Source organism: Mycetomoellerius zeteki, unplaced genomic scaffold (assembly GCF_001594055.1).
Source record: "Mycetomoellerius zeteki isolate Tzet28-1 unplaced genomic scaffold, Tzet1.0 scaffold52, whole genome shotgun sequence".
Taxonomy (NCBI): domain Eukaryota; kingdom Metazoa; phylum Arthropoda; class Insecta; order Hymenoptera; family Formicidae; genus Mycetomoellerius; species Mycetomoellerius zeteki.
This window is the reverse complement of record NW_017257523.1, coordinates 361,250-387,067: the sequence shown is the minus strand read 5'-3', so window position 1 is coordinate 387,067 and position 25,818 is coordinate 361,250. Positions and strand designations below refer to the sequence as shown.

The 25,818-nt window shown below is 34.1% G+C and overlaps 1 protein-coding gene across 2 annotated transcripts in view; it reads right to left on the bottom strand.

The window, feature by feature from the left end:
- Positions 1-1,308: 1,308 nt before the first annotated feature.
- LOC108727721 (uncharacterized) overlaps positions 1,309-25,818 on the bottom strand; it is a 49,499-nt gene continuing 24,989 nt past the window's right edge. For both annotated transcript variants that reach the window (XM_018455939.1, XM_018455940.1), the window contains 7 exons: positions 7,608-7,928; positions 7,184-7,308; positions 6,718-7,095; positions 3,819-4,133; positions 2,511-2,669; positions 2,292-2,429; positions 1,309-2,166 (listed from right to left, as the gene is read on the bottom strand). In XM_018455939.1, the coding sequence (XP_018311441.1) occupies positions 1,552-2,166; positions 2,292-2,429; positions 2,511-2,669; positions 3,819-4,133; positions 6,718-7,095; positions 7,184-7,308; positions 7,608-7,928 (2,051 nt within the window). In that variant the 3' untranslated portion in view covers positions 1,309-1,551. The remainder of the gene's footprint in view (positions 2,167-2,291; positions 2,430-2,510; positions 2,670-3,818; positions 4,134-6,717; positions 7,096-7,183; positions 7,309-7,607; positions 7,929-25,818) is intronic.

The following is a 25,818-nucleotide window of genomic DNA, read 5'->3' as shown; positions in this document are numbered from 1 at the left end:
ATATATTAAAATTTTTTTCTCTTTCGATCTAGTTTTTTTTCTATATATTATACATTACACTAAAATCGCGAAATATAAAACGAGATAAGGACTCTCAGTCTTGGAGAATAAAACGTCGAGGAAACGGTGGCAACTCGAAATCGGAACTTGGGAAAACGGGGTATGAGAAATCACGAAGAGAGGGATGGGGGGAGGGCACGGAACGGATTCGTTGGTCGCCGTTAACATTTAACGAGGGATCGATATTGAGCATTGGTGCGCTTATTAGCGCGTCGCACCTTTTCCTTCGCGTCCTTTCCTTTCCCGTGATCCGATGGCGAATGTCAACGCGTTCGATGCCACAAATAGCAATTTCAAGACAAATAAACACCCAACACGTACGTCGAGCGAAAATCGAAACTGCCGAGCCTATCCGCGACAGATTAAAGCTGCACATTGAGAATTGCACATCCAACGTTATTGTAGTGATTTTACACCTCGCTAAATAATATCGTGATGAGCGCTCAACATGTATGTTTAAAAGACATCTTTACGACGTCACTTAAACATGCATGTCTATAAAACATATCTAAAAGACGTTATAATGCGTCTTTTAATTTATGCTCCTGTTATCGTTAATGACGTAATAATACTGCTTATTTTAACGACGCGTCCTAAGGAAGAAAGATCTAATGCGTTTCATTATCCGCCGGAAGTGCCCGCAGTGAACAATCGCTTACTTGTCTCGATGAATCATTGGCCAATGCGCACCTTGCACAGCATTCAAGATCAAGATCACAGCATCATTGTAAAATCAGTCGAATCAGTCAAATGTCAATTTGAAGGTGCAGGACGAGAAACGGTGTTCTCTTACTTACCTTCACCATTCTCAAGGCCATACACATATCATTCGTTATCCCATAATAGTTGAATCCCATAAAGTTCCTGCCTTCCGGCGGTGAATGTATATATACGAGTGCACCCCGTCGAAAATACGTACGCCATTGGCGAAATGACCAAATCCAGTCGCATAAAAAGACATAATAAAAGACATTCGTTCCTTACGCGTCAAGGAACTATATTAGTTACAGTAATCGCGAAATTCCCATTAATACCGCTAATCGAGAGAATATCGTCCGCGTTTTTGTAATTTGTTATTAATTTCAAAATCGCAAAAGACATATGTCTGTATTTGTTCAGTTTAGCTGAACTTCTTGCCATGATTATTCTTACATCATGCTTTTTGCACCGTTCAGCTTTTCTCTTTTTTTTTCTCCAAGAGAAGAAAAGAAGAAAGATAAACGTGCAAAAAGTTTAGCTAAAAAAACAGACCTTATGTATGTAGTATGCTTTGCATGACTTTTTATGCAAACTTTGCGAGTAACGAAATATTGCCGTCTCACGTTCATTGTAAATGCTATTAAATGTTTCTAAATTGAAAGATTGGAAAATCGTTACGACAATCATTTTCTATGATGCTAGTAGAGCTTTGTTATTTGTGCCGACACAAAAACGACGCGGTTCTGTCAAATAGACCGCTATGCGATCATGCATTTCGGTTCGAAATACAGCTTACAGCTCCTCGGAAAGCGCGATCGGAGCTCTGGAACCGGGCTTCATATCCTTCACTCCGATACCGATATCATCCATCGGCGCTGGTGCTAACTTCAATTGATTACCGTTTACCTTGATGTCGTTGACGGAATGGGAACGGCCGTGGGTGACCAAAGGCTTAGTGGTCTGATTAGTGGTGCTGTTCAAGTTAGAGCTGGTGATCGAGTTCGCGCTGGGACTCGAAGCAGAATTCGAGCTGGGATTGCAGTTCGCGGTGGTCGTCGTTGAGCTCGAACTGGAGTTGGAGTTACCGTCCTGCGTTGGATTTGGATTAACGGTATGGAGATTTGGATTGGGTATGGACTTCGATCTCGATTTCATCTTGGGATTCGCGCACGACGTGGAATTGAGTGTCATGGCATGATCCGTGTCTCGACTGGTAGAATCAGACGTGGAATCGGGAGACACGGACATTTTGGCGGGCGTCGTTGACTTTGACGATCCAGCGAACGTTGCTAGTTGATTGGCGGATTGAGACCGAATAGCGTGGCCACCGAGCTTGTCCCTCAATGCCATCTGATAAGCTACCTCAAAAGCCTGACCCAGAGTCAGAATGACCTCTGTCGCTTGATCCTGTAACGAAATTACGAAACTTCGTACGTCCGAGCGTCAAATGAAATCGTAAAAGATCGTATATGTAACAGGACGTACAAAAAAGAATGATTTTTCCCTCAGTTCTCTATAAAATAGATATTTACCATTGTTGGCACACAAAATACGTGACAAAAGTGTGTGCGACTGGCGTGGTCCTTTGTGATATACGCGAAGTGAGTAAGATCGTCAGCATCTTGACAGGCGCAATGAATGTTACGGATCTCGTGCTCGCAAATTGGTTCCTATAGTATCGGTCACAAAGAATATGTTTGTCTATATTTTCGTCTTACACGTATAAAATGTTGTGACAAAAAGAATCTTACATTAGTTAACGTGTTGAGAAAACGAACGCCACGATAAGAGATCGCCAGCATAATGTCAGGGGTGATTCTAGGTTCTCGAAAGGTCTTCTTCAGCTTCTGTATTGACTTTTTCGTCGACTCGGTGCCGCGTAATTCCTTGACGACGGTGGAGCCCAGATACTATATTATTTATAAACAGAAAGAGCTTTTTTCCTAAATACCGATGCAACAGACGATTTAGGCGAAATTTTTAAGCGTTATGGATCACAGAACATCTACTCTCTATAACAAGAGTTCTGTAATTATTATTTAAATATTCTGAGTACAATTCTGAATGTAAATGGATTCTCTCTTGAATTGAAATATTCCGAGGAATTAATGGATAATTTTCTGCACGAAACCTATTACCGCATCCTACGAATTAACTATAATCACGGTCGGCCTTGAAGCGATTTAACGAGTGTCATAATTCACTCGTCATGCATAATTAACAGAACAAGACAATAGACAGGTTTAACAGAACTTTATAAAAATGGATAAAATTACAGAAACTTATATAGTAACATCATAGTTACTTAAAAAAAACTAACAATAGTTCAACAATATCTTGTAAATAAAACATTTTTCATGCAATTCATAATAAGTTTATATATCAAACTATATCACAATAAAAGACACAAAAGTTTGATATACTTGTTTCTCATATACGATATAATTGCGAGAAAAGAATTTGCCATTCAAATAATTTTAACGATCGATCGGAAATGATTGCTACTACATCGTTATGTTTAGAGCAGAGCTGTCCAAGGTCGGTGTTTTTTGGCTTGAAATTGAAATGTGTCGATATTCACACCTATTATCGTTCCTACTCCTTACTTCATTGCTGTTTTGTCGTAGCGCACGATGCTCGGTCTCATGGACGACACTAGTCTGAAATCGTTAAAAGTTTTTGACCTGTGTTTTTCGCTATGTTTAAAAGTATTCTATTATTAATATTATAAGATATATTATATATTATACTATTATTCATAATATATTTAACTATAAAAATATGAACAACAGAATATTTTTAAACATAGTGAAAGACACAGGTCAAAAACTTTTAACGATTTCAGACTAGTGTCGTCCATGAGACCGAGCATCGTGCGCTACGACAAAACAGCAATGAAGTAAGGAGGAACGGTAATATAGGTGTGAATACCGACACATTTCAATTTCAAGCCAAAAAACACCGACCTTGGACAGCTCTGGTTTAGAGAATAAATAATAGTTTTTTTTTCCGAAAATAAACGATGGTAGAAGGACAACGTAAAAGCAAGAGGCACTTACGTTAGCAACGTACGTGACGCAGCCGGTGACTAGAGCCTTCGGCTGATGCCTCCATTGCGTTTTGAGGGTGGAGGGCACTCCGAAAAGTAGCTCGGACGGAGCCCTGATTTCGAGCTGTTCCGGCGCCGAAATCGCCCCATTATGCGAACTAGGTCGCTGGGGTGGCTGAGGCGCCGGCCTGTTTTTGCGGTGCCTTAATGTACCCGTGGCCGTCGCATTCGTGCCACTGGTTATCGACGTGCCTCCGTTACCCTCCGCTGTTGCTTCCGGCAATTTCTCCCGTATCTCCTCCTTCAGCTGCTGTATGTTCGTCTTCTGCGGAAATAACATCGCGCAACCAGATTTGAAAACCGTCCCTCGCATTACAAACGGATCATCCGACCGGCAATCCTCAATTTGTCGGGGACTGACACAGTTAGATCGTTTGTCCGCAGAATACGTAATCTTTTGTACTTTAAATACAAATTGCAATATAATAACTATATAATTGAATTTCAACGTTTGACAAACATTGCAGTTTACTTCATTAGGGTAAGAAGTAATTTGATACTGTATCAAGTTGCTTCTTGTCCTGATGAAGTGAACTGCAATGTTTACAAAACGTTGGCATTTAACGATGTATCAAGACACAGAAATAACCCGCAAATCGCATAATTAATTTTTAATAAAAATTCCCGTGAAAACATAAAAAAAATATTAAACTATACACATATAGATATAGTTAACAATAAATTTTCGCCAGTATTATTTAAAAGTTATTTAAAAGCAGATATGTATGTTTCGACAAATTTTTTATTACAAAAAATATTCAAATTATTCGAATTTGCCGCCTCTCGTGCAATCTTCGCAAAAAATTGTATACCAAAAAGCAGAATTTTTACATTCCCTCTTACAGATAAATACCAATTTCCGTGCAATTCCGAATAGAAACTGCCATGTCTGCCCCGAGGTTGCAATTTTCCTGGTAGGTATTTTTTTATAGCTTTATCATGACAAGAATCTGCTGGACCAACCGGCTTTAACGAAACGCTAGGCTATGTGCAATGTAAAAAAAAAAGAAATAAATATTGCGCCATCCAAAGTTCTATACGGCATATTACCAAGTCGAATTCGTCCCGAGTTTACTTTGTGCGTGTAATTACCTTCGTAAATGCATTGTATTGTAAACCGTTACACCAGAAAGGAACCTTTTACCGGCTGTATGCCAAAACGATGAATCATGTGGCGTCGATAGTCGCGATATTTCAGCTATTGCAAACAAATTGGATTCGAGTCGAGCGGGTGCGACACTCGAATTCGGATTACAACCCGAATCGTCCGCTCCATCTGGCCTATGCATATAATTCCGGGTATCGCTATTGCGACAAATTGCAAAAGACTCGAACGAAAGGGAGATAAAATGAAAACGCGAGAGTTAGAGAGAAAGAGAGAGAGAGAGAGAACACGAAATTCGAATGTTGAAGAGCGTATGGACTACGAAAATCCGCAGCGAGGGTGCCAGAGTTCAAACTATGGTTCGTCGGATTCGATAGCTGCGAAAAATCATGGGAGGAAGAGACCGGCTGAAAAAGCAGAAGAGACCAATTTGTCGGGATTATCGAGTGCGAGGATGATGCGATCCGAGCGAATTCGGTCGCCGGAGACGTTTAGTGGATTTAATGAGCTAATTAAGAGGACACGAGCAGGGAGATGCGGGTGAGTAGCGAGATGTACTTATCGACGCCTGACATGGTGAAGGCATCCGAACAAAAAGCGCCTCGAGAGATGCTCGAACGATCATCTCGTAGAGAACACATGTATACGCGTGCATGACAATATCGAGCCTCCAATTAGCTACGATATTTACATTATGACGCAATCAAGCGAAAAGCGCGTCGGGAGCGATCAAGCTAGCCACATCACCGCCCGCCCTCGATTCTATCCATGTCGACGAAGTGTGCGCTCTTGTTAAACACCCCCGTTGAACGTATTATCTTCGTTCACCGATCCTATCAATGTATCAGTTTGCAAGACGACGAATTATATTACTTAATACATTGAAAAAAAAAAATTCATTTCCTGCGTTTTTTTTACAATTACATCATTCTCTTACTTCAAAAGTGACACAATTCAAAAAATTAAGTTTTTCAGAAAAAGGCAAAAATTTTTCAACTTATAATAGAAAATTATTAACTAATTAATCAATATCTGCAAAAAGAATATATTCTTAGAAATATGATTAAATGTCATTTTTATCATTTTCTTTTCACCTTTAAAAAACCTTTTTTAAGTTGTGACAAGTTTAATAACTCAGAATTACAAATCCGGAATAATTTCATCAAAAGTCACTTAACTCGAAATATCAACCTTTTTATATTAATCCTGATCAGCTAAATTCAAAATAAAATAATTTCTTCTTCGATTATCAAACTGTCTTGATTTTAAATTCTCTGCTAAAAAAGAAGACTCTCTTTTTTATTTACGAAAACAACACATCCCAAAAATATTATTCTTGTGAGAGATATAATCTAAGTATTTGAAAACCTTAAGAACGACACTAGTTCTATTTGGCTGACGGATTGTGAAGTTAAATTAGTTCACTTTTGATGATTGATAAAATAATCTTACTTAACTTATTCATGGTAATAATTCAAAAATTACATTTTGTGAATTATATCACTTTTGAAATAAGAAAATGATATGCTCTTAACTTTATTATTTATCGATGCTTTTCAACTAATAAGCTTAACTTTCTGTAATTTTGATTTGTGCTGATCTTAATTATTTATGTAGAAATTGCATAAATTATATCAGATAGCACAGAATATTTAAAAAATTTATTAACAACCTTTTAAAAATCATTCACAGCAAAAGGAATTGCATCACAATACTATTAGAAGCAAATTAATCTGTCACTTACCAGTGTGTTGAGATCCTTATTCAAGTCTTCCAAATTCGCTCCCGTGCCGTTTCGAGTTTGCGCGCGTGCACTATTCGGACCACTCACGGATGCAAGGATGCGTTTGCGATGCGCCGGCTTCTGAATCTCGAGGACTGCCGCCAGCTCAACCTCCCAGATCCGTTTGACCCGATCCATGTCAGTATACAGATGCTTCCTGAATGTCTCCGTATAATTTTCCATGTGAATGCTCTTTAGCCACTCCTCCACCGATTGTCCATGACCGCTACGCTTTTCCACTCGTTTGTTCAGCAAACCGACCGCATCTATGATCACAGCCCGTTCCTGATCGCTGTTGATCCCCATGTCGCATAAATCCGACTCGTCCAATACTCCGTTCTGTAACCGCGCGCAATTAAACGGTTTTCCGTCATGTCTCCGATTACAATCGCTCAATATATGAGAGAAAAATGCAGTTTATACTCACTATGAACTCAAGATCATCGAAGCCATAGTTAATAAAGAGAGACTCGTAATCCGAGAAACCCAAGCTGGACAGCCATTGGCCCACAGATGTGGAAACGATGGGACTGCTACTGTCTGAACTTAAGCCTGAAGTATAGGAAATGCAAAAATATTTTTCCATAACTTTATCGTAACAAGAATGTCAATTTTCAAACTTGAAAGCAATTTCTATAACTTTATTATAAGAGCTTTAAAATGTATGATATTAAAAGAAGCGTTAGTTTTAATTATGCAAAAAATAAAATGAAATGATTTCGAATAATTTCTAAAAAAAAAAAAAAAAATACGTGAATATCATGTATGAACTTCGATTCGAGAAATCGCTTAAGATCAACATCTTCGCCGGTAAAATCGAAAGCGGAGTATGTACGCGGCGATAAGATTACCTAGCCTCGTTTGAAATTCTTTCTCGAGCTCGCTGACGAACACCGACTCTCGTACAAGACCAGTTCCGAATGACGCCATGATCTCCGAGATCTTTGCCCATTCCTCCTGTTCGTCGAAGGGACTCATTATGCTGAGAGACTTCTCGTCTCTGTCGCGATCCCGGTCGCCGGTAAGCCGAAAAGCGACCTCGCCGTCCTCGAGACGATCTCCACCCCCGCCGTCCCCGCCGGTTCCCATCCCGCATGCGGTCTGACCGTAGACGTTCCGCAAGCGGCGCAAAGTACGCGGCCGTTCAGCCGTGACGGAGCCCTTTAACAAACCTATCGGCACGCCGACAGATTACTACCTCGCAATCGCTCTTCTTCATCACGCTCTGATATCATTCGTTTACTAATATGAATTTCACAGTGTTTTTAAATACAAATTTCAAGTCGCGTACTTGTATATTCGGAAAAAAGAATAAATTAAAATAAAAATGATATAAAAAATTGGGCTCTCGAGATAATAAAAAACAATAACTAATAAGGGACGGGCAATTGAGAGCTAAATATGCAGTAATTAGTGCGTTTTGATATGAACAAAAATATATTTCACTTCTCTCACATAATTAAATCGAACGTTTCAGCTCCATTCGAGCCATCTTCAGCGATGTTGAAGTAATCGATGTGTTCTTGATTGGCTGTAATGTAATGTAATTAATTAAAGAGTGCAAAAAGGAGAGTCTCTCAATTTACCAAATTTTGAGAGTGTAATTGTCAAAAAGTTGTAAGATTAAATGAGCGCTAAGGAAAAAAAGATAGCGAATTACAAAGAAAGACAGAATAGAGCTGAAAATACATTTTTGTTCATATCAAAACGCACCAATGACTACACATTTGGCTCTCGATCCCTTATTAATTATTGTTTTTTTAATAAAATCCTTTATTAGTTATTGTTTTTTAATAAAATTTTTTAAAACCCATAGACGAAATAGTTACAGACTTCGTCTTCTTTGATTTTAGCATCTGTGCTTTGTTAAAGAATTGAATCATTAGCATCTCTCTTCAATTCTATCAGCATTTCCCTCTCAGTAAACAAGCTGACATTATTTGTCATCATTTTGACATGATGTCATCTGACATTATTTGTCATAATAACAAATAAATTTGTTTATTAAGCTTTAATTCGATACGAGAGAGAGAGAGAGAGAGAGAAGAGAGTGATATGATTCAAATTACCTTACTATTTTTAAATAGATAATAATAACTTCATAGGAATGTGCAGTTCATTCTTATCACGTCTATGTTAAAACCGTTTAAATTCCTACGAGTTTGTTTAATTTGACTGTATGAAATATTTAAATGTATCATTCTCTCATTTTCCAAGGAATGTGTCATCAAAATTTAAAAATAATACTAGAAGATTTTATTATTGCATAAATGCATGTCTCATATTCTATCGCTACAATTTTTACGAAAATCTTTAATCGAGTTGGCATGCTACAAATTTTGCGTCAATTAATTGTTCTACATTTTGCAATTTCAACATCTTCCAAGTTTCGCGGACATGTCAATTATTACTGTCTACCAAGTCTTCATAATGCATATGCAGCACAAACCAGTGAATTTACAGACACGTTGAATATTCATTGTAGATGTGTCATTGTCTCAATAAGAGAATTAGCGGAGGGCAATCAATACTGTCTCGTGATGTCACGATCGTTAAACAATTATATCGACAAGAAGTTTTAACAATTTCAAATTTATGAACAGCTATGATGTCTTTCTTATAAAAAATTTGATAAAAGAATGACATCATTTAAAAGGGCTTTAAGCTCTAAAAAAATAAAAAATTGCAATTAAAAATTGTTGTTAAAAATTATTAAGACTTTTCTTTAAAAAGAAATAAAAAATTAAACTTTATTCTCATTCAAATGCAGTTTCTAACAAATCGGCGTTAGTGTGACGATATAACATGAGAGGGAAAATATTTGCGTCCTTATATGGGTACCATACATACTTTCTCTCTACGCAATGAAAAGATATTCATCGTACGATCTCTTCTCATAATTTCCCCTCAAGCACTCAGAAACGGCATTTCTTCACATCAGGTGCGAATAATTTGCCAATTTCTCTCTCTTCTCATTTTTTTTCTACGATCCTTCGCTCATTTATCGTGGCCTCATGCATTTCGCGTAAAAGAGATGCTTGTTACAGGCTCCTGTTGTGGCGTCCCTACTAGGGCTATTCGTTATTCGCGACAATCGACGATTCGCAAGTACGCGATAGAAATTCCTTCATACGAATTCAGTAAATGAGGATTCGCCATCGGTGATGGTCACAGGTCGGAGGAGAAAAAGGACCAATTTAAGCCGTCACGGATGCTCTTTCAAAGACGTCCTCTGCTCCTCCGAGAATACGTTGTGTACTACATATTCGCATACAAGCGAATACACACTTAGACACACGCACGCATACACGCGTCCTTAATGAAAAGCTCATAAAAATATAAAATAGAAGCGTGGAGAAGGCGAGAGAGTAACGTGTGTATGTTACGAGAGGCAAACGTACGTAATTTTAATTAAAGCTTCATCGCGGAGGGCGTCGTCTGCTTACCGCCGTCGCTCTCCAGCCTCAACCATGTTATATTATGTAGGTAGTTATTCAAGTCATATACACAAATTACTACATAAATTCTCGCCTTTTCCGTCCTCGTTGCTCGTCCCTTTAAAAGCACTATCTAAAGAACTGATCTGCCCATTTGGCTTCGCAGAGAAGTAACCCCTAAACTTTGAATATGAAATACCAAGACATTTGTAGATCACACATTTCATATAAAAATCTTAAAGTATGGAAGCTTACAAATTAATTAAACTCTTAGAAATCGTGTTCTTAATAATTTTCTAAATTTATACTTGGATCATTTATTATCCAAATATACGATCCCTAAGTTTAATTAATTTGTCAAAAAAAATTGTGTGCTTCCATACTTTTAGATTTTTATATACTTGAGTCATTTATTATACAAGTATAATCATATTACATGAATGTAAATGTAATGACTTAATTATTAAATTGTAGAAATTCACAATAAATAGTTGCAAGTTTAACGATATATATTATAAATGATTAATTAAATAAGTTAGTTATCAGTTCTTGAGTTTGTATCCTAATAATGTTTTAACACGCATATGACTCCTAATTGCATCTTAATTGCGATCATTAATCTCACCCTAAAGAAGTGCATTTACTTCTGCCTATCTTAATTTTCTCTTTTCATCACGGAAATGTTCGTGCGGACCATTAAAGCAAAGGAAAAATCCGCGAATAATTCTTTTGGACTATAAACATTAAAGTAATTCTTGCGTAAATAAATGCATGTGCCGCTTGAGTTCTAAGTCTTTAGAAAGAAAGACAGCGATTTCAGGAGATATTAAAAATGTATGAACATTAAGAGACTCATAAACGATACGCTATTACATTCTTTAATTCCGTACTGCTATCCGCACACTATTAGATCGATCGGAAAAGTTATTAAAATCCGCAATAAACCCATTCGACTTTGTATTGCAAATCGCGGATGGAAGATTATAAAAATCTACGTTCTCCCTGTAGATAGATGTCAACAGGTCATGGACAGCAAAATATCGTAAAACGACGTAAATTAATTTTCATGTTAAGTAATTTATCAAGAGTCAATTTTAATTTCTTGTGGTATTTTAGCTGCTTCAATAAATACAAATTTTTATGCACTAAATTATTTTATTCTACATTAGTCGTAAATAGTGTATATGATTTTAATACTTCTATATATATATATATATATATATATATAAATGGAAATTTATTCTGAAATAAACTTTGGATATATAGCGTCTCAACGTTGCTTGTTGATCATGAAATTCTGTGGATCATAGATGCTGCGCGATCATTCATAAATTACTTCAGCCCTCATCCAATTCTCGACAGTATTATTAGCTCCCACCAGCTCATTTATCTTATTAAGTAACAAAGACTTCCTAATATTGGTACTATTATTCTCTCGATTATAAGACTACGTAGATGCCGAGAAATGATTAACGCATTAATATGCACTATTGCCGCACACCACAGAGTATTACCATTTAGTTGAATTAAATTATGTACTATCAATTAAATCCAATTGGCCGTAGGTGCGATGAATTCTTGGATAAATTATAACTCCCGTGAAATCGCGGCTTCCAACGAAACCAACGATTTACGCAAGCGATAGTGCGGTTGCAGATAATTACTACTGACCTTGTATATCGTCGGAACGCAATGTAAGTTTCGTATATGAACTTGTAGCGGAAATTATTGTTTCAGAATTCCATGTATTTTACGGTATTATCTTATTTTGCTATCTACTTTAGCCAATTAATATTGTATACACATGATATTTCATAATATGTGGATATAATCTCAGAAACGAATGCGTAAAATAAAAATAACATAAACAGTTCATATAAACATTAGTTCTATCTGACCGAGTTACAAACATTTTCGTGTTTCATTAAATGAAGGACTTCCTGTAACAATGGGCTAACCTACATTTTATAAAAACAAATTAAATAAACTCTAAAATTAAAATAATTGATATTTTTTCCATATTTCTTTAAAATAATATTAGTATTTTTTTTCATCACTTTAACTTTAAAGTTCATTTACTCTGTTTTTACAAAATGTGGGTTAGCCCACTGTTTTGCAGCAAGCCCTCTCTCCAATCTTCGTTATAAACTAACGTATAAACTATATCGTCACGCATCTTCGCATCTTCACATCTTCACATCTTACTAATTATTAGTGAGACAGAAATGTGTGAAGATGCTATTCTAGTTCGGTTTATATAACAAGAATTAAAACACGGAAATGTAATTTAGAAACTGTAATTTAGAAATTTAACTTCTATAACTTAGAAACAAGATCAGACAGAAACAAGATCAGTTTATATAAATCTTTAAATTATTTTTAAATCCATTCATTCCGTTCCGAATTCATTCCTGAAATTATGTCAACATATTATGAAACACTCTGTATATAATTATTGAAAAATTTAATTACTAGGTTTTATAAAAGAAGAACTAGTTTAAAATATTAAAAATTTAAACATAATGCTTGCGCAAAATATATTTTCTCGCTCTATTATTATTTATGAACTATACACGTTAGTAATCTTGGATCCCCTGAGTTTCTTTGTCTGACCCATTGCACGGATTATCTTTCAGAGATAATCGTTATCTACATCAAACAAGAGGCGTGTCACATCGCAAGCGATATTGCTTCATTGGTTTTCTATGTGTTAACCGATTACATGGTAATCGCTAATTAGTTACTCGAACTTTTCAAACAACACTATTGTTACATCCGATTGCTATTGACATTGAGGCAAACGTAACGCACAAAATCATTTCGTGAAAGGCTGTCGTCATAGGAAGTGTTAATGCTAAAGCGAACGGGAATTGAATGAGAATGATGCCCGCGATTGATGTGGGCTTGACTGAAAACCTTCAACGATTTCCGTTCTCATATCGCTGCATTCAATTATTCATGATGGAAATTTTGCGAAAATGGGCGGTCCAAGTAAACAATTTACTAAATGTATTTAGATTTTGGTGCAAATTTCTGTTATACATTGACGTCGAAAATAAAAATAAAAAACAGAATTATTTTTACACTGATTTCATTATAATTTATAGTCCATTTTTAGGAGAATCATATAAAATATGGTTGTCCCAATTTACTATAAAAGTAATGACTATAATTTACATAATTTAATGATTATAATTTATAGTCATAAGTAATACTGTAATTTATAACTATATATTGTAGTTAAATTATAATAATTCTAATTATTTTTATGGTATAATAACTATACTTTATAGCCATTTTTGGTGCCAACTATATAAATTTGTTGATGGAACTGTACATAATTATTATTACTAATATTATAGCAATAATAATCATAATTACGATAACATGCAATTATAGTTACAAGTAGCAAAAACTTTTCTCTCGTTGTATTTTATATTGACTTAAGATATATTTACTTACTATATCTCAAATATTTAAAAGTTAGTAATTTGTCGATCAAAGTTTTGTTATTTTAATTTGTATTTTATTTGTGCTTTTAGGTATGTAACAAATACGAGACTCGTTTTATTCATTGTTGCAGCGTATCCGACTTTTAATTTTACATATACAATAGCATTATTTTACATCGTACTCATTAAGCAATGAAAGCAGAATTTTGAAACAATAACTCTTGTTACATATGCAACTGACAAAATATTTTTCTTTAAATGTAAAAACACACAGAACGATATTGTTTCATCAAAATATTGCGAGTTGAAATTTTTACTAGTGACTACGTAATGAGTCAGTTAGTGAAAAATAGGACGTATATTTCTGCTGTGACATAAAGAGTTTTTTCTTAATATCATATATCTAATACTTGTAAGTTGGGATTATAACGTAACACTTATGGCAAGACGTGTGCCAGAACTAAAGATAGAATGCCACCTAAGAATAACAAAATCGCAAGTCTAAAATAAACGGAGCGAATAACATTCAGCGGGAAAGTCCCTTGTTATATAGCGTTGATTGTTAAAGTTAAACCGCGTTCTTGTGGAAATAGAACACAAGTTCTTTTTGTTAAGAGCTTAATATGCAAATTGCAAAACTGTTTTGTAAACAGTTTGCAAATTTATCTAATTTCGCCAGTAAATTCAAATTAAATCTTGATGCGTTTTTGTCATAAATTCTTTTCTAGATCATAAATAAGAAAGAAATAAAAGAACCTGTTTCATTATGGACGGACATCTTTTTGTCTAGCTTTCTCTTTTTTTATCTACGCTTTCCATATGCGGGACACAAATGAGTACGCTTGGACTTCTTAATGGAATTTATCGCAGTGAAATCGAATTATATATATAAGATTCGAAAGATTATTAAATTAAAAAAGCACTGATAAGATAATATTGCGTACGAATACAAATCGTTCATTTGCTACAATAACGACACTAAAAAAACAAAGTTTTCCAGAAAGTGAGTTTGAATGTTTTAAATCATTAAAATTTGTAATTTTAATTTTGAAATGAAATTTTTATGTGATAACTGATTCTAGAGGAAAAAATATGTGCTTTTAAATTATATTTTTTCTTTTTTTCATATTTCTGTTTTTTTTTGCAAGCAATTAAAAAATTGTCACTTTTTCAATTGCTTACAAAAAAGAATAAAAATATAAAGGAAAAAAATGTTAAAGCACGTATTTTTATTTCTCTAGAATCAGTCATCACCTAAAAAATTCATTTCAAAATTAAAATTGTAAAACATTTTTTAAAATTTAAAATATTCAAACTTATTTCGTTAGTTGTGTCGTAGCAAATGAGCGAAATTTATTTATATTATTATAAGATTTATTTACATTATATTGCAAATGTTATATATGTACATAATTTGTTACACTGGATTTGTCGTGTCTATTTATCGCGCTACAAAAACCATATCTTGGAGAGGTGCAAGCTAAAAAACAGTTTTGTAACTCCTGTAAATTCCCTTTAAACTCCTCTTTTGGCTAGCCTTTCATGACGCACACAATCGAGGACGAACTATTATAATATCAAGCAGCGTAACGAGCAACAAGTATCGTGCTTTTTGCGAGGCACGCCAGGAACTTTGAACACATAATGTTTCTGCAGAGTGCACGTGACATGACAACAGATACACACACCCACACACTCTCTCTCTCTCTCTCACACACACGCGCGCGCGCGCAAACACAAATACTTGGAAGAAAACACATACCTACGGACGCAAAAGTCCACTATCTCCCTACTCGATGCTCTTCGACGTACGTTCTCCGCTCCTCGTCTTTCAATGTCGTCCTTATCCTTCTTTCTCTTTCACACCAAATGAACCTCAATGCACTTCCCTTTCTCACGTGAGGGACACGTACGGTTCTCGAAACTCTCTCACTCCAATTAACGGAACGATCGAACTACCGGCCGGCAACAGTTTTCTAACCGATGTCGACACGCTCCGCGTGCACGATCTACCTTGATCCACCTGTCTGATCGATCGGCACGGGACTGAAGAAATGATCGTGCTGCTCGATCGTGAGCAATCACGATAGTTCCCCACCACTTCGCGCGCGAGCACGTGAGCGCGCGTGAGCAGCGTGTCACTTCATCGACGACGAATTCCAGACGAGCTTCCTCCGGATTCCAACCGAAACTTCGTCAGTTCGAAATTCACGGTAACGAACGAACCTGAAGCTAATTACTCCAAGAGTCGTCGACAATATCTTCCACCTCGAAACACATGTTAGAAATTTCGTTTCAGTTCGCTGTTCCTTTTAACCGGTATTTGCGATAAACGTAGAAATTCTATTCCGGATTAACACCTGAGATTAGAAATTTCGGTGCAGATATATGATTTAATTCACAGGTCGGCTGCGATCGACACGACTGATCTACACTCAGAGAAAAAAGGCATAGTAATAACAACTATATACAGTGAGAGCAAAAAGTATTCGTACATGGAAATTTGTTATAAAAAAGTCTTATTTGTAGAAAATAAACATTAATTAACAATTTTATACAATGAATACATTCTGTTAAACAAACGAGCTTCGCATGTATTCCTGATTTTAGAAGCTAAATTTCTCGACTGTACGAATACTTTTTGAACATCCAAACAATGCAATTTTTAATTTTCGCTTATTTTTTAGATGATATATTTTCTATAATTAATACACATCTTTTTAGTATATATAATTTTAAGAAACATACAGTTATTTTATTCTTTATGAATAAATTGTTAATTACCCAACAAGAAATGATTGTCAATTAAACGTTGAATCGACATCAAATTGGTGTTGAAATCATCTTATCAATATCGATTCGACATCAATTCGATGACTCATTTCTCGCTGGATAATATTTATTTTTTAAAAATAAAGTTTTTCTAAAAAATATTTTTTCTGTACGAATACTTTTTGTACTCACTGTAGGTGATAACTATGCAAATTTTGTGTGTAGAATTAATGAATGCTTTCCATTTAGTGACACAATTAAGTTGGTACAAGTATCGTATTATCTTTGTTACACGGAAAGAATGATTTTGCTGAAGTATCTAAAAATTTAGCAGATACAAATCTGAAAATAAATTTTGTTGGACTATTAAAGTAATTATGTAAATATAAAACGCCTAAATTAATTGCTTAGAATAGAAAAATTTTTTGCAGCATTGCTCATCATGTTTGAGTTTCCTACATAATTATTTTGATGGTCCAACAAAATTATTTTCGGATCTGTATCTACCTAAATTTATAGATACTTCAGCAAAATTGTTTTTTCCGTGTATTCATAGAATACCAAGAAAGACAGAACAACATTTATCGATTTGTATTATTAGTAAATAGAAAGGATCCATTGTACATAATTGAATAAATTATATTTTATAGTTGCAATAACTATAAAATAGTTATAATATAAAATATCGGTTATTATTCAAGTATGTATTATATATTAATTCCACATGATATAAAAATTGTATAGTTGTCTTCTTACATAGTTGCTACCACTTATATTCTTTTTGTATATTCCTTGTACTCAAGAACGTTTCGTAGTCATTGACCAGCATGGTTGACATATGGCAGTCCATATCATATGACATCGCGAAACATTGAACTTCCACTTGATTATCGCTTTTATATGAGATTGTGAACCTCTTTGATTCTATCACGTTATCGGAAAGACGTAGAAGACTAAACGCGCGCTCAGAACTACGGAATTTTCGGACGTTCGTGGCTTTGTGTCTTTTACACCAAATCGGTCAAGCGATGCGTACGCGCCGAGCTCTTCGTTGCACCACGAGTCTGGTTAACGAGACGACTAATTCGAACGTGTTAGGTCCACGAGGAGGAGGTGGTCGCGACGGCATAGTGGTGGTAGTGGTGGTGGTGGCGGCTTAAAAGCCAGCGGGGAAGGAGATGAGAACGGACCTCAGTCCTCTCGCCACCCGCACTCCCGATCAACAATAATACGCGCAAGAGGGACAGCGTTGAAGGAACCTGGTACAGCGGTGAAGGAACGAAAGAGAAAGAGAATGAGGACCGGGAGCGAGACAGTGCGATGCTCGTGTTGATGCAGAGGCCCAGCGTGTTGGTAGCGTGGAAAGATGACCTCAGAGATGGGACTATCATTCTTCGAGACCCCGGGCCGAAATTACGGCGCTTGCTGCACTTGGTGGTGGGACGAAGACCTCTCCGATCTTGCCTTCCATCTTGCTACCAGCGCACTCGATCATCCGCTTTTTGCCTTTATTATTGATGGTAACACGCAACAAACGAAATTGCTTGGGGTATTCATTTTCGTGTAGACCGATGGTATACTGGGAGAAATACGAAACTCGAGAGGATTTTTTGTCTGGTTATTCTTACGTTTATCGAGAAACTGTGCAAATCGAAGTTTCTGTTATTAAATGACTTTTATTATTAAATGACTTTTTTAATATTATTATTGCTTCTAGTAAAGATAAGTTCGTAATTTGCGATGTCAAAACGCAATTATTTATTTTCCCCAATCGACACTTTTATTGAAGTACGTTCGGAGAGGGATACGATAGTTCTGCCATAAAATCGCAAATAAAAATAGATCTCTTTGAGCAGCTTACGTAAAACTGACTGCACGACTGTCACGGTTTGAAGCTTCGAAAAGGGTTCTCTCGTCGGGATTTCCATCGACCACGATCTATCTTGCTGAAGTACGTTTACTATACGTGACACGTCGAAACGAACTCGATCGTACAGTTAATCGCGACTGTACCTTCGTTATTTTTGAAAAAAATTGTGATTGCCTAAGTAATTCATAGTGCTCAATTTGAGTAAAAGCGACTTTCTTGCTAAGATCACACGTTGTGATTATAAAATCTCTTCATATACATAATTGACACGCCAATAAAGATGACAGTCCATATCCGTTTGCGCTTTCATAAACGAATCGTTCATCAGCTAAATGTCTTATGTAAAACCTGCGGAATAATATATACGCAAGTCAAAGATGGCTGTTCGTATTTTCTACTTAAATTCATTCTCCATTGGCATTGGTAATATTCAGCGGACATGAATTTCATATGAAACGCGTTATTTCGAGCTTTAGGGGTCTCGAAAACCTTGACACAGACCTGACAAGAAATGTCGAAAGGCGACAGCACAATGAATACTGACGTGTCGAGTACAGTTACAATTGAAGAAGTCGAGTCTTGCCGCATCTTGATCATTATCATGTTAATGAACAGAAAATAGATATTGATCTAAATGAAATAATTCCACGTTTTCATGGGCATATATAATTAATTCGTATTTACTGTCATATCGGTGTATACACAAAGCTATAGCTTTATACGTTTAAGTTTTTACCCGAAATTACAATATGCAAATCAATACGTTTTATTTTGAACTTAATACCTGATATACATTAATTTTTATAGACGTATACTGAGAAAAAAGTTTTGGTTGTATCAACAAGAAGTATAAACAAAATGATTGTACTAATCAAAATTATCGTAATGGAATTTCTGATTATCTCGACTAGAATGTTTCATAGATCTAACTATAAATATCTGATTTGTACCTTTCCAGTTGAATCTATCAAATTTCCAATTTATGCCAGATTTTTTTCCCAGTTAGATGTAAAGGTAATATAATTTTGGTATTAAGATACTGATAATACGTGTCTTACAATGGAGCGTTATCTCACGAAAACGATAAACTGGTGCCGAGCAGTCGGCAAGTTCATTAATCCGCTTTTCTAAGAGACTTCTTGGAGGTCATGACTAATGCAGTCTGAACTCGGTGAAACGGTATAACACTTATCAAAACGCTGCACATTGCGCGCGTACACGTACACGCGAAACTTATTCTTTTCCCACCGCAATTAGGTTTCAGAGTACTCATTTTGTCAACATCACCAATTATATGTCTCAGAAAGAGACAGACAGACACACAGACCGGATAATTATCAAGCCTTAAATTTACTTTATGCAATGAGATAAATGCATATTATATGCACATAGACACGCATACACACATACAGTTATACATGATATATTATATATACTTTTCAAAATCACAACTCAGAGGAAATCATACACGAATGACGAGAAATTTCATGTAATGAGAGAGCTAATTACCGATTGACTATAATCACTGATTAAAACAACGAGATAACTTTTTGACGTCCCAACACTGTTCGTTGATGACTGCGGTACGAACCGTTTATCACTGTAATGGTAAGTGTATCCATAAGTACCGGATTAATCGCGAGTTCTTGACGCGACGAATAATCGTTTCGAACCGAAGTGTTGCCGCCAAAAGAACGAAGCGACTTGATATCGCGTGAGTCACATCCCACGGTCCAAACATTCCTGCATGATGTCATAATGTGACTCTCATGCATACATCTCTCGCGCGGTGGTCAAGCGACCGTCAGGAAACCGGACAAAGTATTTCGTTTTCCTGAATACGAATCACCGTTGTTACTAAACGTGATGTGACACGTTAACGATAGCTGTAAAACAGACCTTCGATTTTGTTGGCGTTACTTCTTGAAGCGTTTTTATTAACTTCAGATATCATGGCGATATCAAACAAATACTTCAATAGAAAAAAAGTGTTGATTTTTTAAATAAAAATTTACATACACAGTAAAAAAATGGTGTATTTGTATTGGAAATGTGTGTGGTCCACTCACGTTCTGTGTTAACAGTTTGTGTTGAATTTTTTAACATATTTGAGTGTTTTAATTTAACATAATGTAATTATGTTATTTAAAGGTTTTGTGAAAAATTGATATTCAATGTTTCTTAGTGTCAAAATGACACAATTTATGAGTAAGTAAACAAGTAACATAGAAATAATGTATTTTAAAACGTAAATTCTAAGACAAATGAATGAAATACGCAATTATACGTGTTAATTTAACATATCACAAAATGTTATTATAATTTTCTGAAAAAAATATGCTTCCACAGTTTCTTTACAAACTGTGTCAATAATACCTTTTTCTTATATTTATTCTCTTACATAATATTTGTGTTACCTTCTAACATATTATATTTATGTAAAATTCTTATGTAAAGTTCTTGTGTAAAATTAACTCAAAAATTTGAGTGGACCGTTTGCAACATGCGGTTTATGTTAAACTCGACACATTTTTTCCAACAGTGTATCTTTATTAAATTGAATTTTAAGGGAATATTCCAGAGTCTAGAACTAAAAAAATTTATTTGTTTATATTTTTTAACATTTAGAATCTGAAAAATAAATTCATAAAGATTTTATTAATATTCGTAAAAATAATGAAAATATTATTTTGAAATTGTTGAGTACTTTTGTGTTTAATGCTCTGTCAATGCGTTCAAAGGTAACTGTGAGAAAAATGAAAAATATGAATATTTCGAATTAAAGGAGGATTTGTTATATGACTTATTGTTTATCAACAGTTTCACAGATTAGAAATAAACTTTCATTTCTTATATTATAATTGCGTGTTTTATATTGTAGCTTTTTATATTATAATTTTATTTGAAATTTTAAACGTATTTTTTTCTCGAAGCTATATTTTTTTAAATTACATAGTTAATACGATTTCTCAGAAACTACTGAACCAATCAATTTCAATTTTTACGTATATGTAAATGTTTGTTTATCGCTTGATAGGATTATTACGATATCTATAAACTATATTTTATAGATGTTAAATTTAAAAATTTTGTTTAAAAATCGATACTTGTTTTTTAAAATTGCATCATTTTAACAATTTGTAATGGTTTTCTTCTTTTCAGACTATAATCACACTCATAATAACTGGAATAATAACTAAAAATCGTTTTAAATTTTTGTTCCGGTTAAGTTGAAAGGCTGCAATGGCTTCAGTGTCAACATGTCAACCACCAACCATATTTCTCTTTGCATTTTGTTTTTAAATTTACGTCACGTGAAAAGATAATAAACATTTAGCCACATCAAAATTTGTAGATATTTACTAAATATGTACAAGTAAAAATGTAAAAACATAGAAGAATATATGCAATAGTTTTTCTTTAAAAAATTTTCCAAAAATAGGCTACATTTTCGCGCTCTAGACTAGACTCTTAATGTGTCAAAAAATATGTAAGAAGTTAATGCGGAAAATTATTTTTTACTTTTTAATTTTATTTGATTTTATTTCTCTTTTTTAGACTATAATGTGTGTCTGTATATTTTTTTATAAAAGCAAAATATCTCTTTAAAAAATGAAAAAGTTTAAAATATATATTATTACATTACTTTTGAAATACTATGTTTACATATAAGCTTCTTTTTAAAATCAATTGCCTGATTGCCAAATTGTGTTCATCGCTTTGAAACACACAATTTGAATTAATCGTTAAGTATAGACGCACAATTTTGTACAGTCAATGCGAATCAATCATCGGTTCAGTGATCAAGACATTCATTGCCGAATGGAAAGCGTCGCTAATGGCAAAGTGCGCAGCACTCATAATTTATGGAATTACCAATGACAAGCAAACATAACTAATGAAGAATGACCTTTCGTAATGTCCAGTGAAACGTAATTTGTTACATACGCTTGCTCATTATGCCAACATAATTTTTCACCGGACAAAAAGGTTTGACCTTAATAACCGCGTGTTCCTTCGCGACAAAAAGAGGGACAGACGTTGAACATTATCAAATGTATCGCGTGTTATCGTCGCGTCAAACAGGTCGCAAATGGGAAGTTGTCCTAGTATAGAACAATGGTGGCTTATTTTCGCAGCGCTAAATCGCGAATAAAGTCCTACAATTTCGTGCATAGAGTTAACTGTTTTTCCTTACGATGACAAAGGCTGCCACGTACTTTCCGTTACGGTCATAAACGGAAGCACAATGAGCGGGGTTAACTAACTGCCTGAAAGTGCATTCTGTTTCTTCTGACGAGACGTTTAAAGCCACGAGCAGATTTTTTTTAAACCGTAAGACAGAGTGCAATAACCATTCATTAATATTCACTTCTAGTAAAAGGTCGTCCAGTTGTTTCATTCTCTAATAAGATTGAAATAGTTTAGATTGTTATTAAAGTAGAATAGCTCATAGATATCTTAACACATCGAATATATTTCAAGATAAAAAATTACGAAATAGCGATGATTAAGATTGTATATCTTACCAATCTTGAATGAATTAAAAAAAAATAATCAGAAGGGCGTTTCATCCTTAAAATGTAAATTATGGATAGATTATAATACAAAGCCAAAAATGAATAATTAAAATTATTAAGAAAATGATTCTATTTTCAAAGCAGATCCTAATGCTTAATAATATTCATATTCAAGTTTTTATAAACTGCGTCGATTCGATTTGTCAAACTTGAAATACAATTGTAAACTGAAGTAGAAATATTAATGTTTCAAATTAGATTGCTCATCAATTTAATTTGAAATATTAATGTTGCTACTTCAATTGCATTTCAAGTTTGATAAACTGAATCGACGCAGTTTATAAATTAAAATTCAAAACAGTGTGTATTTACAAAAAACTTGTATGTGTGAAAATTATTGAGCACCAGAATCTGCTTTGACCAAAAATAGGATTATTTTTCTTAATAATTTTAATAATTCATTTTTTGCTTTTTTATAATCTATCTATAATTTACAATTTAACGATAAGCGTTTTAGAAATTTGCAAAGAATTGCGTAAAATTATTAATGTCAAATTAATTTCTCGTGACATATATTGGTTAGAATTACTATGCGAAATGATCGCATATATATGCTTGTGAGCAATTGCCGTATCTTATTACGAGTTAATGCGGTTGGGAACGCATAGTCAACATATATTCGCTTGTAACACGTATCCTACCGGATGTCATAATGTCGTCCGTCTTATTGCAAGCACCATATTAATCGTCCACTTACCAGCTATCAAGTGTAACGCAATTCGTATTAAAACACTTTGTAAGTAATTATTAATAAGATCTTCGATCATAGAGAGATTTTTCTCAGATGCGATATATTAATTATCTACTGAATTCAATAATTTTCTTGGTGTGCATATATCGTAATAATAAACTATTATGGTAATATATATATGTAATAAATAAATATCTATAAATAAAAAAAACTAAATATAAATCTATCAAGTAATCTTGCTATGTAACCTAGGACAACTGATTCATTTGATAGCGGAAACAGGTACGGATCTTGCCTTTATTTGCAGAAAAATTGTGTCAACAACACGATATTGATAAGAAGCGCATTTGATATCCGACAAAGTCTTATCAATAAATATCATTGTGTACTCACTTTGAATTTTTGTATAATCGTATGAAGCGTGAGAAAAATACATCGCATAATATCGTGTTATGTAGATTTGGAAGATGCTCATTTTACGTATATTATATAAATAAAAAACTTGTTTCACGCGTACGAAGAGAAAAAGTATAACTTAAAATACATAGCTTGCATAATTTGTCATAAAGTATATACAGGTGACAAGGATAGACCAGCAAAGTAAGTCCGATAAAACAATGTGTTATTCATGGAGACTCACCTTGCTCTACTTTTATCTTTCGTCACGATACATTGTAGTATCTTTTTTTGCATACGAGTTTTAATCACACGCTTCGTGTTCACGCTGGACACAACAAATATACACGATATATAAGACTACCACGCTGTTGATCACTAAAAATCACATATAATATTCAGAGTATGCAGCCACAGAAGTTAAATAAATCGTAAAACATGCATATATAAAATATAAACGCGATTCTTTACAATATCATAAATAATATTTTGCCAAAAATTAAATACTTTCCCCCTTGGCGAACATGTTTAGTTAAGTTGTTATTCCTGTAGTCCATATTTATACATTTCAGGGTTAATCCGAAAATATCATTGCATTCTGGATTAATTGGAAATATGTCGACAACTGGGATTTTAAATGTTAGTATAAATTGTGCGAGGACTTACCATCAAAATGGGACGTGTTTTTTATAATTTCTTAAAATATGTACAAGATAACAGGAAAAATTTTAATTATCGTTGAGATAAAATATAATATTCAAACAATTTTTTTTCATTGATCTTATTAGAAATGATTTAAAAAACTTATCTTGTTGAAAATCTTGTTATGTTGAAAATCATATCCTATCTTACTTGGGACGGGATCTTTGGAAATGAAAGAAATATTAAAGTATGATCGCATGACTGGTCTGTTATTACTGAAGATTACAGTAAAAAGGGTAATAAATCTGCAAACTACAATGGCATTATGAAGGATAAAAAAATTATGCGAAAGCTCAGAGGAGAGACATAAGCGACAAAATGACTCAAGACATCGCATACAATAGCAGCATAACGTTTATTAGCACATGAAGGATATTATAATTGCTTAAATTTAAAATGTAAATATATCGCGCATATTTATATAATTTTATATACGTATACACAGAGATTGAGCCATTATAATATTTATACGAAGCATTCGACGCAAAATAAAATATTAAATCAGTCACAAAATAAAGTATAATATTATGTTATCAGATAATATAATATTATCTGATCGAATTCAATATACCAGACACTATCCCTTATTTTAGGATCTCATGTCTTAAGCATATTCGAATCAGAAAATCACAGAATTAATCACAATTTAAGTTTATTAATTCATAATTAATCTGCAATTATTACGCTTGGAATAAATAAATATATGATCATACTATATATATGCTACATGCATATCAATTAATTTGTATATAATAAAGATAAAAATTATGTTGCAATTGATATTGTTGATATTTAATATTGTTATTATCGTAAGATGTGCCATTTAATTGGAAAGAAGATGTACTAGTTCAGTTCTAACAATGTGTGTGTTATAGAGATTATATCTTTTGACATATTTAAAAATCGTATACTTAATATATGTATATTATATATATATATTAAAAAAAAGGAATATCAAAATCAGATATGTATATCTCTCAATATCTCTTAATAAAAATACGTGGTAATCCAAACCTACATATAAACAATTCATTATATACAGGGTGTTTCCAAATTAAATGGCAAAACTTCGGGAGCGTGTAGAGGAGTAAAAAACTAAGAAAAAAAGTCCTATAGACATATGCTCCTTTTTGCTTTGTTTCGCAGGAAATCACGAAAAAAG